We start from the raw sequence: 13,932 nt of genomic DNA, 5'->3' as shown, positions 1-13,932 counted from the left end.
TAACATCTTACATTAGTATGGTACATTGGTTATAATTAGTGGACCAATCTCAATACACTAAGTATTTTATTCAGTTTCCTTCATTTTCATCTAATGTCGTTTTTCTGTTCCAAGATCTCACCTATGACACCACTTTACATTTAGTTCTCATGTTTCCCTAGACTCTTCTTGGCTGTGACATTGTCTCAGGCTTTCTTTGTTCTTTGATGACCTTGACAGTTTTGCAAAATACTGGTCAGGTATTTTGTAGAATGTCCTTCTCTTGAGATTTGTCTGACGTTTCCCTCTGGGTTAGACTGGGGTTATGCGTTATTGGGAGAAAGAGCACACAGGAAAAATGTCCTTTTCATCACATCATGTCCAGGGTGCCTGTATCAACATGTCTGATGACTGCCGATGTTGGCCTTGGTCACCTGGCCCAGGTGGTGTTGGCCATATTTCTCCACCATCAGGTATTCCATACCGTACTCTTTTTTTTGGGGGGGGGTACGGTGGTGTGCTGCGAGGCTTGTGGATCTTAGTTCCCCGACCAGGGATTGAACCTGGGCCCCAGCAGTGAAAGCACCGAGTCCTAACCACTGGACTGCCAGGGAATTCCCCCATACTGTACTCTTTAAAACGAAGTTGCCATGTACAGCACACACTTAAGGAGTGGAGACCCTTAATTTTTTAAACACAAAAACATGTGAAGTAGGTTTTGAGGAACAGGTGTGAGTGATGATGTTGCTGAATTATGGAGGAGTGGCAAAAAAAAAAACGACAAAAAAACCCCAAACATACTTTTTTGGGTTTGTTTTGTTTCAGGAAAAAAAAAAAAAAGCTCCATACTGTCGCTATGAGAAGTAAGAAAAATGTTGATTTGAACTTTGCAATTTGTGGAATTAAAATAGATTTCAGCCTTGGGCTTTTTTTGTTGATTTAATTAAGGCAATCAGTTCTTATCTGTACCACTGTACACTTATCTGTACCACTGGGGCTCCAAAGCTATTGTTGCAGCCGGAAAAGGAAAGATTAAATTGGTCTGTCTTTCATTACTAACTGAAAGGTTATAGAACATCGCTTTCTTAAAGGCAGTGCCTTGCCAGTTACATTTACTGGACAATCCAAGTTCATGTGGGCTTTTCATAGCCTGACCTGTCCTGGGTGACCGTTCCTATTATAGGCAGAGGACCTCATTACTTCCCCCTAGTGGTCAGCTTTATAATCTTGAATTCTAGTTGGACAAATTCAGCAGGAGAAACTTCAAAGTTCATGGCAATCCTCATGATAATTTTCCTTAATATGGATGCTAAAATGACATGGTGATTGAATTTTAGTATGTCTTTTTGGATTAAAACTAATTTTTAAGTGGGTCACCGTTTTCAGGCAGCAAGTAATGGTAACTTGATTAAAAGCTAAAGTGATGAAGATTAGTATTCTAGGCGGAAGGTTTACCTTGCTACTGTTCCACTGAGAACCTCAGCGGCCATTTGATTTTAACCAGGGAATTGAATCTGGCTTCTTGCAAGCGTTTTATCAGCACTGTAGGAGCAAGTGCACATTCTACATAAACCTGAAGACTACAGAGCTTTACGGGGCTAGTAGTGGGAGAATCCTCTGGAGTATTGTTTGTCATTCCTTCACAGGTAAAATTTTATCTCCAGGACAGGAAATGGCTTTCGTTTAGAGTTCTCCATCAGCATTCATTATGTTACCATGCTTTAAAAAGATGCAGCGCCTTTTATAGGATGCTATCTGGCTACATATTCTTAGAGAGTGGAAAGAACTTACAGAATTGGAGACCGGTTTTATTATTATCCTTGATGGAAATACTGGGTGACACAGTACTTGAGTATGTAGGTGGTAATCCTTCGAATGAGTTCTGGTGTTTGTGCCCAGACCGGAGTTCTGTGTTATTGAGAGCCAGAGGGGATGGCATCTAAGGAAAGGCAGCTAAATCAGTGTGAAATCTGCTAGTCTTCTTAGATGTGCTCCTGAGGAGGACAAAAGTAGAACTTGAGTGGCATTCAGCACTGCTTCTGTTCAGAAATGAGAAGGGAGGGATTCATACAGAGAACCAGTATTAAACCAGTCATCTCTGTGTCTGTTTGTGATACTCTCGTTGCATATGACACCATACAGATATGGTCAAGGAGCAGTTGATAACGTCTTTGTTTTCCTGAGCGGAAGTACGTTTAGTAACGAGGTTACCTGTCTGTTCTTGCTCACTCAGCTCCACCTGATACACTGGAACTCCACCTTGTTTGGCAGTATCGATGAGGCTGTGGGGAAGCCCCGTGGAATCGCCATCATTGCCTTGTTTGTTCAGGTAAATGGTCTCCTGCTATGATTGCTATATTGTGCAGAGATGCTTATTTCTAATTCATTTTGCAAAAGGTTTTTTGTTCTCTCTCATTTTTACTACTTAGAGGTGACATTAAACACCTATACAGAGAGCACTGATACTTTAAAAATGGAAAACTTGATCTCTCTGGGTCAAGGATGAGCAGCCGTATTCACTGGTAGAAAATGATTCATTGGCTTATTAGAACTTTTCTTCGGAGTGGGATTCAGGGTCTTTGGAGAAAGGAGTTAGGAAACGTCTCCTGAAGGCAGAGTTCATTTTATTATTGAAAAAGAATTTCAGAAAATATTTTTGGACCTTGCCTTCCTGCAAAATCTAAGAGAAGTCAATACTATAATCATGTAGTAGATTCCTTTAGCTATTCATTATTAATAATTTTCACTCTAAGATGATTTGAAGTGCCTTGTAGAAAACACTGATAAAATGAGAGCGGCAAAGACCTTGGTGGATATAGTCAATGTAAAGTTTAGATTTGAGCTCTTTGGTGGGCGAAAAGAATATTATATAAATTTAGTGACACGTACAGAAGCGGACCATATGCTTTCAAAGGTAAAATTTTAATTCAGTTCCTAAGGTGAATCTTTTAAACTTTGTCTTGATGTAATTACTTGATGTAATAAAAGATTGAGAGGTGAAGGAGACCCTGGAAATTGTAGGCTTCCCCCTTCCACCTCTTATAGAAGAGAAACCAAGGGCCAAAGAGGCCACGTCATTGTTTATAGTCGCACAGGGATTTGATGTCACCAGGCAGGACCAGAAACCATTGTCCACTCTGTGTGGTTCCAGGCTGCCTTTGGATAACCTAGTGGTCCTTAATAACTTAATTTTCCAAAGAGTGCTGAGGAAGGGGCCTTTTGAAACCTCTTTTTTTCGGGGTGGCATATATTTCAATAGTATTAATTCCAACAATTTCCTGTTATAAATACCTCTAAGATATTTCTTTATTGATGTTTGAAAGTAGCCTTCCAGTTTTATTTAGCCTTTTAGTATTTTGAAATCCATGTTTTTAAAGTATAACACATGTCATGGAATTTAAAACAAATCCTTACATTTTAAGATAAATCTTCTCAATTCATTTCATGCGTTTTTCACAGGCAGGGCCCTATATTCCTTCTATTTTATATCTGCATTGTATAAGGAGAATGGAATCACAAAATGTGGATGAAAAATGTTTCAAATTATACTACAAATATATTTTGATAATCTTTAGTATATTGAAAATAATAACTGTTAAAGTCCATCTTTTGTAACCTGAGAAAGTGAACAGAGCATCCAGATTTGACAGCATGAGGCAGTAGAAGTAGAAGGCAACGTCTCATTATTAGAAAAAATAAGAATAAAATAAAAATAAGAACACAAATAGTCATCTGTAGGAGGGGAGGGAACATGTTAGTTTCATCTTTGGAGGCGGTACTCAGTACATACTTGGGAATGGAATTCAGTATGATAACTTGATGTTTTCACTTACTGCTTCTCAGTGTAGAACAGCTGACATGCAGCAATAGTGCACTAGATTGGAAGCCGAGTCTCTTGGGACCAAACATCCCCGTTCCCTGGGACCAGTTCATTACTGGAGGCAGGCAAAGCTTGGGAGCTTGTCCTCTGGCTCTGACTTTCCATAGGCGGGAAAATCCAGGTTGTCTACGTGAAAATGCCTTTCTCGGGAGAGAACAGAGTCGCAGAAACTATAGAGCAAACATTCACGGAGGAAAGAAGCGCTGATCGGGAGTGTCAGCTGAGGCAGAGAGGAAAGGACCGCATGCGGGGGTCTTGCACTTAGGTCAGAGGCTGGGAGAAGCGGAGGGGAGGAAGTCCAGGCAGTGAGGATAGACTTCCCTTTCAGGAAGCTTGACTCAAAGACAGATGGGGTGATAACTAGTGGTGATGTGCACAGCAAGGTCCAGATTGTTTCATATTGAGATCCGAGATGGGCCTGTGTTTTTATTCTGAGCAAAAAGGGCTAGCGCAGATGTTGTTTTAACATACCAGCAAGAAAGGGGATAATTGATGTAGAAAAGCCTCAGAGGAGGTGGAAAGGCGTGGGATGAGAGCTTAGGTGGATGGACTGACCCTGGACAGGACGGGCCCCATCCCTTCTCCGAAATAGAGGGCCAGGAGGAAAGGGTGGGCACAAACGGCAGACATTTTTAGGTGAAGAAAGCCAGGAATTTAGGGGAGTTTATGCCTGATGACCTGTACTATCTGAGACATGCAAAGCAAAATTATTTATAGAGCAAAGGAAATATGGGTGTGGGATTGGGTTTTGAGATAGCACAGGAGGGGAATGACAATAGACTTGACGGTCCTTGTGGGAGACCCACTTGAGATTGGACATCACAGATGGTACAGGACAGCAGATCATCCAGGGAGAGGAGCAGAGAATTCTAGCAATTTTCTTTTTTTCTGGCCGTGCCCCGCGGCATGTGGGATCTTAGTTCCCCGAGCACGGATTGAACCCATGCCCCCTGCAATGGAAGCACGGAGTCTTAACCACTGGACTGCCAGGAAAGTCCCTCTAACAAATTAATTGTTGTATTGATCCGTTACAGAGCATAAGGTTTAGGAGGACAAAGGGATTAGAGAATGGAGAATGGTTGAAGAGGTGTCATTCAGCATAGGCAGGAAGGGAAAGGGATGAAGCCAGGAGGGACCTGAGGGGCATGACGCCTTGTGATCGGTGAACAGGAAGAGAGAGAAAAGAAGAGAGAGCTGGCCGGATGGGCACTTGTGGTCAGAGGCAATGGTCTTTGTTTGGAGTTGCAGTTTTCAGAGTGAAGACAAATGCAGGGTGTGTTCTCAGGATTGGTTTGCTGAGGTGGGAGGGAGCTGACGGGCATGAACTGAGGGGTAAAGAGACAGGCCAGGGAGGGCACAGGTCGCGCACAGGGACGCTGAAGTCCTCCGGAGTGACGGCAGGAGGGAATGAGCACTGAGAACGACCGGCGGGTCAGTAAGTGACCAGTAGAGCAGGATCGCAGCGGGGGAGGGCAGTCCGCTCAGAGGAGGAGGGTGGCTTTGGGCTTGTGGGGTAGAAGACCCATCTGAAAGTGACAGCTGGGAGCTGGCTACAGCTCTCACTCCTGTCTTGAGGGAGACTGCACAGTGTCCACTCCAAAGGCTTGGGAGGGTGGTGGCCTTGAGCAGACCCCAGGGGTTCACAGAGACCCCCTGGGGGAGGTGGCAGGAGAGCTTGTCAAAACTGCGGAGTCATCCAGTTTCAGAGGCTGCGGTGGAAAATGAGGGGGGATTAGCGTTAGAAGCGGAAAAGCGCAGGGCGGTGCAGGGCTGAGGTCGTCCGAGAGGAAACTCACCAGAGGGCTGGCATTTGGGGCGGCGGTGAAAGATGGCCGAGGGGAGGGTCAGGAGTTACTGGGTTCCTGGCAGACTGTTGGTCCCATGTTGCGTTGCCACCTGGACTGCTGTAGGATTTTAGGGGCTGAGGTGTGCAGAGGATCCGTCTATATTTTCTTTTTGGTGGCTGTAACCCCTTCAGACAAAACTTTGACAAAGAAGGAAAGAGATCGAGCAATAGCTGAAGTTGGTTACAAAATACAAAGTTTTGCGCATAAGGTTAAGAACCTTTATAGACAGAAGGAGCCAGTAAGAGTTACTAAGTGCTGCTTTATGTAAGAACTGTATTCGATGCCGTGTAGCATTCTGATTAAGAGTAGTCCGGGTGATAGTCACTGAATTACAGTGCACTGTGCCCTGTTCTAAGGTTTGTTTTTAAAAAATATTGATTGATTGATTGATTGATTTGACTACGTTGGGTCTTAATTGTGGCATGCGGGAATTTTAGTTGCGGCACGTGGGATCTAATTCCCTGACCAGGGATTGAACCCAGGCCCGGCCCCCTACATTGGGAGCGCAGAGTCTTAGCCACTGGACCACCAGGGAAGTCCCTGTTCTAAGGTTTTTGTTTGATTGAGTCTTGTCTTCAACCCCGTCACTTTTGTCTGCCCCACTGTATAGAGGAGGAAGCTGCAGGACACAGAGGTTCGGTAGACTTGCTCAAGCCTAAAAAGAGAGTCAGGGTCAGAATCCAGCATCCAACGCAAGTGACCTTTGCTCCTGGACCACTACACTGTGTGGCCTTACAACGTTCAGATGTGGACTCTTCAAGGAGTTAAGCTCTGACAAGAGATGCATGAAGTAAAGACAGAGCTGACCTGTGGGTGTAATCACCCAAGTGCTACATTGTGGTTAAACCAGTACAACAGGGGGGTCTGTTTCCCCTGAAGATGGGGTGAAGGTGTCTGCCTACAGGTCCAGGCTTTTGCACCCAGGAGTAAATTTCCCTAAGATATACGTGTGTGTGTGTGTGTGTGTGTGTGTGTGTATGTATTTATGTGTGTGTGTGTATATGTGTGTGTGTGTGTATACGTGTGTGTGTGTATATATGTGTGTGTGTGTATGTGTGTGTATATACATATATGTGTGTGTATATGTATATATATACACATATGCACATATAATATATATATACATTTTTTTAACTTAAGAGAATTCATTTTCTGTTTTTAGTGCCTATCTCAGGAATTGCAAACACTTGGAAAATGATGTCTCAATTATTTTGAACTGATTGGCCTATCTCAGGTTATGTAAGTTTTTTGTCTTACCTCTTTCCTCTGAGGCCCTTTCACCAAGCCTGTTTCCCAGTTGGATCATGTGGAGAGAAACAGGGAATATAAACATGGTGACAGCTCTTCTGGCTCCTTGTAGGTCATTCTCCAAAATTTTTTTTTTAACATCTTTATTGGAGTATAATTGCTTTACAATGGTGTGTGAGTTTCTGCTTTATAACAAAGTGAATCAGTTAACCATATACATTATGTTCCCATATCTCTTCCCTCTTGCGTCTCCCTCCCTCCCACCCTCCCTATCCCACCCCTCTAGGTGGTCACAAAGCACCGAGCTGATCTCCCTGTGCCATGTGGCTGCTTCCCACTAGCTATCTATTTTATATTTGGTAGTGTATATATGTCCAAAATTTATGGGGAAGAGAAAAAGCCAACTGTAACAAGGATTGTTTGTCTGAGGTTATAAATTGTCCCTGCTGTGACTGCCCTCCATTATGATGGACTGTTGAAACTTGGCTGAAAAATGGAAATCAGATTGCACTTACAATTTTTCCAGTTAGAGTCAAGAATATTTAACATCATATTCTTTTTAAAGTCTCGAATTCTTTGGAACATTTTATACACTGAAAAAATGTAACGATACATAATGCTTTAAAAGAGAAAGCTACTGGGAATTCCGTGGTGGTCCAATGGTTAGGACTCAGAGCTTTCGCTGACATGGCCTGAGTTCAGTCCCTGGTCAGGGAACTAAGACTGAGCAAGCCACTCAACGGGGCCCGGAAAAAAAACATAGAAAGCTACGAAGAGCATATTCTTATTTATTTAAGAATGAAAAGGGGATTATAGAACTATGTCCTGTGGTAATCAAGAAATGTCCTGATTTTGGTGACAGGACAATGAGTACGTGTGAAACCATGTACTCATTTTTCTGAGTTAATAAAAGTTTTTCAACACGGATAAAATCTTTATAGTAATGACCTAGAAATGCCCAGGGTGAAAATGGAAGGCTTTGGGAATGTGTTGAATAATTTTAATTCAGAAATATCCTTGAAATTTCTATATCGCAGTATTATTACTTTATATATATATAGCACAGCGGGTAAACCTGTACTTAGCAAGGTGAATTTGGAATGGATTCTTGGAAATGTCTAGGAACATATCTGATACTTTCTTGTACTGGCTTCTGTTACTGTTACACCTTTAATTGCCTTCAGTAGATGTTGACCTGGCTCTTATTAAAAAGGGCATTTGTTCCCCAGGAAGGACATTCAGGTGAACTTGAACTTCACTTCTGTTGGTTATTTTAAGTAGAAGCTACACATTTAAAAGCTTTATGGTTCTGGTTTATGCTTTACACTTTGCAGATCGGAAAAGAACACGTAGGCCTGAAGGCTGTCACTGAAATCCTCCAGGATATTCAATATAAGGTAAGTCATTCTTTAAAAGAAAATAAAACTACTGGCTGTGTCAGAGGCTTCCAAGCCCACCTTCAGGCTGGGGGATTCCCTAAAAGGACTCACAGCCAAGTGCTTAGCCTCCTGGTTGTGGTTTCTTCCAGCGGAAGGCTACAGTCCCGGAGAAGCGAGCCACAAGCTTTAGACAGCCCCGCCCTGTGGAGTCGCATAGGGACACACCTGATTCTCCTGGCAGTGATGTCACAACACGTGTGAAGCATTGCCAACCAGGGAAGCTTTCCTGGGCCTTGGTGTCCAGGGATTTTATTGGGGGTCAGTCATGCCAGCCGGCAGTGCCTGAGGGACTGACCTCAGCTACTCTGACTCTAGCCCTCCCCCACCCTGAGCAAAACCGGGCTTTCACCATAAATCACAGTGTTGGGATATACTTATCTGGTCCAACTGGTGCAGCCTGACCCAAGGCCTCAGGCACACAGAGCCACTCTTCTCAGGCAGCATATTCTGAGGGCTCAGAGACTGTCTCCCAGGAGCCAGCCAGGGGCCAGTCTTGAAGACAGGCCTTTTAAATTTTTTTTGGATTGTGGATTCGAGCAACCCAGGGCAGCTGAGTTACCCCTTTCTGCCCGCTGGTTATAGGAAGGTAGTGTAAATGAAACAAATAAAAATTGTGGCAACCACACGTCAAAGTATTTAAGTAAAAAGAAAAAAAGAGACAAGTACCTATAAGCCATAAGATGATATATCCCACAGAAGGTGATTCAGGTTGATTTGAGCCTGTAGCGATTCGGCCTAGCATTGCCGGGAAGCCCAGTTCTCTTATAAACAGTACCTTTTATGCTCACGTTGAGTCAGTAGAATCTGAGTGGCCTTGTGGGGGAGAAGTTCAATCCCATGTGGGTGCTGGAGATACCGCACAGGGGTCCAAAGACCCAAGGCCAACCCTAAAATCTGTCTGGAAACAGTCTCGCTAGCTCTAGACTCACTAGCTCAAGCCCAGAGCATCTGGAACCAGGCAAGAACCTCTACAGAAGGTCTCCTGAGCGCAGGCTCAGAGTGAATCCAGCTGCCAAGGGAAAGCACAGACTGGTCACAGAAGCTGGTGAAAAGGGGACAAGGACACATTTTCACTGGCATTTGTTGAATAGAAATGGGTTGAGAAATTTTCCTTTATTGCTTCAGCTAATGTGACATCAGTCGTTATGGAATACAGGAGGATGGTGGGAGGTGAGTAAGCTGGATTCTTTAATGTGTCCAGCAGTCTCCAGAAGTAAGGAAGAGAGCAAGAGGTCATGCACTTACCTTCCCTGTTATGTCTGCATTAGTGGAGTAATCTTATAAGAGACATCCAACTGGCGTGACAGGTCTGTCTGTCTAAGGACCGTCATTTTAAATGGGACTATTTAAAATAGTGATCAGAAATGTGAATTGGTGATGGTACAAATAGTTTATTGAAATTTAAATCTAGTTTTGATAAACGTGTATTGAAATTTAATATTTTCATCTGAGTGTCAGTTCTTCCTCTCTGGAGGAAGAGAGCATCCAGGATAGGTCCTAGAGCTGAGCTACCAAATCCAAAGGGGGCAAACCGAGAATTTGGGAGGCAGCCCGTCCTGCCAAGAAGGTTAGGAATTGAGATCGTAGTACCAGGAAGAAAGTCGTTACTAAAGAATTCCCTGAGCCAGTGCCTAAGTCTCTGGTCTGCATGCGCCAGGAGCCGGAAAGGTAGCTGACATGGGGCATATGGACACTGGACGATTTTAAGTTTCACACCTGGAATTATAGGGAAAATTGAGCTGCAGCAGCAGAGAAAAGAGCTACAGACTCAGAGCAGGAGTGTCTTGTTGGAATCAACCCCTGTGGCTCCAATGAGAAGACAGATTGACACAAATCTGTGGGGTCTGATAATGCCGTTCAGAAAAGACTTCAACCTGGATTTTTAGTGCTCATAAATGTTCTTATTCTAAAATTTAGAAATTTTATGTTAACATGGGGCACATTGTTTTCTGTTTCAGGGGAAGTCCAAAACAATACCCTGCTTTAATCCTAACACTTTATTACCAGGTAAGCATTCATCTGCGTAAGATGAATTTTAACTGTGGTTATGACTGCACTGTTCTCCTCAGAACATACACAACTATATCCTATTAGTTAATAAAGTTTCTTTACAATTTGTATTCTCTGTAGTTGGTACCAGTTTCAGATTGCTCTAAACCTGGGAGTAAACCTTTTGAAAGAATAAACACTTTACCGCTAGTTCCATTAATCCACGAAGAGGTTTCTTTTGGATTTTCATTCCTACAAATTGCCTCCTCTGTGTAAAGCACGACTGTAATAACATAACCTTGATATACGTGTAAGATTGGTCAGTGCAGTTCTTATTAATCTCTGGTGTGACATAAACTTTATATCTAATTTTAAAAGATAACCTCTTTGCAGTGATATTATTATTTAGCTATTATTTCTAAATACTTAGGTATGCCTGAACAGGTAAGAATTGTATATAAAATACTCAAAATATAATTTGTAGATAAAGGTTGTTTTGTACAAAATTTTGGTCTTCACATTTCTCTGCCTAAATTATGTGAAATTGTTTGGTGTTCCAAACAAAACCAAATGCATCGTATCTTCTACTTTCTACATTTAATTGCACTGCTACAAAGCAGTTTTTTCCGTATGTTGAATACTCACCCATCATATTTAATCACAAATTCTTCTAATGCAGGGCTACAAGATTTTATAAGAATGATTTTTTTTATTCTATCATAATACAATTTCAATATTTTGCTATTGAAGAAGCGATATAGAGGTAGCTAGAACAGCATGGTTAAATGCACAGACTGTTTTCTTGTCTCTCATTTTTATTAAAAAAAATCAGATATATGATTTAACATGCTTAAAAGAATCAAAAGCTCTAAATAATCACACCTGGGAACAACTGAAGCAGTCTCTCCCTTTAAATCCCAATAGTTACAAATTATTGACCTTTTTTTTTTTGTATTTTACAAAAATTTATTTTAACTGAATTTTTAAAAAGATAATTTAAACACACAGACTTTGAAGCCAGACCGCTTTCGTTCTCATCCTGGCTCTGGCCAGGATGTTAGCCCAGTGACCGTGGGCATATTACATACCCTCTGTGATTCAGTTTTCCCATCTGAAACGTGCGGGTAATAATGGGACCTATGTCACTGGTTTGTTGTAAGAGTTAAATAAGTTAATGTAAAATGCTTAGAAGAGTACTTCACGTGTCGTAAACATTCAATAGATATTGGGTATAATCAGTCAGGTAAATCATCCAATAAAGTAAAAAAAAAATGGATACACTTCTCCTCAAGTGAGTAATCTTGATATATAGTATATATATAGTATATAGTATATATATCAAGTATGTGTGTATATAATATAGTATATCAAGTTTATATACATCCAGTTTATACAGCCATATTTAAATATGTATAGTAACCCATTGAGAGAAACTGCTATAAATAATAGAAAGAGGATTCATCATGTTTTTTATTGATTGTTTTCTCCATGATGATTAGATTAAAAACACAAACGTGAGGCTCTAGTTTAAAAATGACATCCGTCTGAGAAGTGTTATTTGGACAGTTTGTAATTTTGAAAATTATTGTTGGAATCTTCCAAATTGTTTTTCATTAACTTGCCTTTTCCGTGACACGCCCACATGATGGCACAGACCCTCTGCTGCGCGATTACTGGGTCTACGAAGGCTCTCTCACTATTCCGCCCTGCAGTGAAGGTGTTACCTGGATATTATTCCGATACCCTCTAACAATATCCCAGCTACAGGTGAGTGCAGTGCTTTTAAATCTTCCAGAATGAAGTTCTGAGTTAAAGGTTACATGTTGTCTCTACAAAAGGGAAACACGTCTGTTTTACGTTTTGGCTCCCTTTGGATCAGTTAGATCAGTCACATCTTTTCAGATAAAAGTTAAATGTCTTGAACCAGTGAAAGCAATGGAAAGGTCAAGGATGAAGAAAACCCAGTTCTCATTTATGATCTGTATTTTAAAAGTCAGTTTTTATAGAGTAAATAGAAGTCAGTGAAATAGCCAAACGTTTGATTATTATAGTTATTCCTTCATGTGGGTTTTCCCAGGCATTGGAGAGAAAAAAGGTCTTGGAAGTAAAGTGAGAATGCCGGTTATTTCTGTAAGTCACATGCAGGCTTTGTAATAGCTCTTTCTTGGCTTGCACAGGAAAATCCTGTATGCAGAGGGTGAGGGTGCTAAAAAGAACGCCCCGGAAAGTTCTGGATTGTTCTCTAGCCCCATTTTTGTTCACCTACCACCCACCTTGGGTATAGCATAGGTGCTCTAAATGCTAATGCACAGTGTGTGTGTCTCCAAGGTGAGCTGTCACTAGGGTGTTAGGCTGGCAGAGCAGGAGGCAACATCACTACAAGGTGTTTAAACAATGGTTTTGATATTATTACAAAAAAAGCTTTAAATGTCTCCTATCCCCCAGAGGTCTGTCTAAGGATGTGTTCTGGAAGGCTGTACTTGTTCTTCATGATCAGTCTCAAAAGACTTGGGCAGTCTTCTCAATAAACCAAGATTCCTTTAGAAACTTTTTACAAACTTTTATTATATCCCCTATCATTTTATAAGAAGTTCAAGTTTACTCACTACTCAGGAAAGCCTTCTTTTGTTTGTCCTTAAATCTTTAAAATCCTTCTTTCAACCTTTAACAATTTCTTATTTCTCTTTTTTCTAAGGATTAATTTTAAAAGTGCCCCATTCAGCATCTTCATTGTTTCATTATTTTAGAAACTTTGATCACACCACCTTTGGGCCTTTGTATTTTTAATATGACAAACCCCAGTTCCTTTATTCATTCATCTGTTTTTTTCTTACAAGAAACTGTTCCTGACTGCCAACCAGGCACAGAGGATGCAGAGATTCAGACACAGTGTTTACTCTTAAAAAGTTCACCATGGAGTTGTGGAGGCAGATGACTATTAGACAGCTATGTTGTGTCATAAGTAAGTTGCTCTGGAAACACAAAGGACAGAAACCCAATCCGGACTGGGAGGTCCAGGGAATAGCTCCTGAAAAATATTAGGAGTTAGTCTAGTAAGGGAGAGGGAAGAAATTAGAAGTTTGAGTCTAATGTTAAGAGTAGAGGTTTGGACTAATGACATATAGATTTGGAATTTAATAGCAAAGGTGGTAACTGCTGTGACAGATATACCTCAAAACTTCAGTGACATCACAGTAAGAATTTATTTTTTACACATGTAAAATGTGTTTTTACATTTTACAAATCCAGCAAATGTGGTTTTGATTCACAGTGAAGGCTTTTCTTTTTTTTTTTTTCGGTATGCGGGCCTCTCACTGTTGTGGCCTCGCCCCTTGCGGAGCACAGGCTCCGGACGCACAGGCTCAGCGGCCACGGCTCACGGACCCAGCTGCTCCGCGGCATGTGGGATCTTCCCAGACCGGGGCACGAACCCGCGTCGCCTGCATCGGCAGGTGGACTCCCAACCACTACGCCACCAGGGAAGCCCAAGGCTTTTCTTTGTGCATTCAGGGAACTGGGTTGAAAGACACTCTGCCATCTTTAATACCTC

General features: G+C 41.7%; 1 protein-coding gene across 3 annotated transcripts in view; it reads left to right on the top strand.

Moving 5' to 3' along the window:
• The window catches only part of CA8 (carbonic anhydrase 8), a 212,367-nt gene that overhangs the window by 172,254 nt on the left and 26,181 nt on the right, over nucleotides 1-13,932 (top strand). For all 3 annotated transcript variants that reach the window (XM_060128441.1, XM_060128440.1, XM_060128439.1), the window contains exons 4-7: nucleotides 2,213-2,308; nucleotides 8,289-8,351; nucleotides 10,352-10,400; nucleotides 12,037-12,149. In XM_060128441.1, the coding sequence (XP_059984424.1) occupies nucleotides 2,213-2,308; nucleotides 8,289-8,351; nucleotides 10,352-10,400; nucleotides 12,037-12,149 (321 nt within the window). The remainder of the gene's footprint in view (nucleotides 1-2,212; nucleotides 2,309-8,288; nucleotides 8,352-10,351; nucleotides 10,401-12,036; nucleotides 12,150-13,932) is intronic.

This window comes from Lagenorhynchus albirostris, chromosome 17 (genome assembly GCF_949774975.1).
Source record: "Lagenorhynchus albirostris chromosome 17, mLagAlb1.1, whole genome shotgun sequence".
NCBI lineage: Eukaryota > Metazoa > Chordata > Mammalia > Artiodactyla > Delphinidae > Lagenorhynchus > Lagenorhynchus albirostris.
This window is presented reverse-complemented; position numbering and strand designations above follow the sequence as displayed.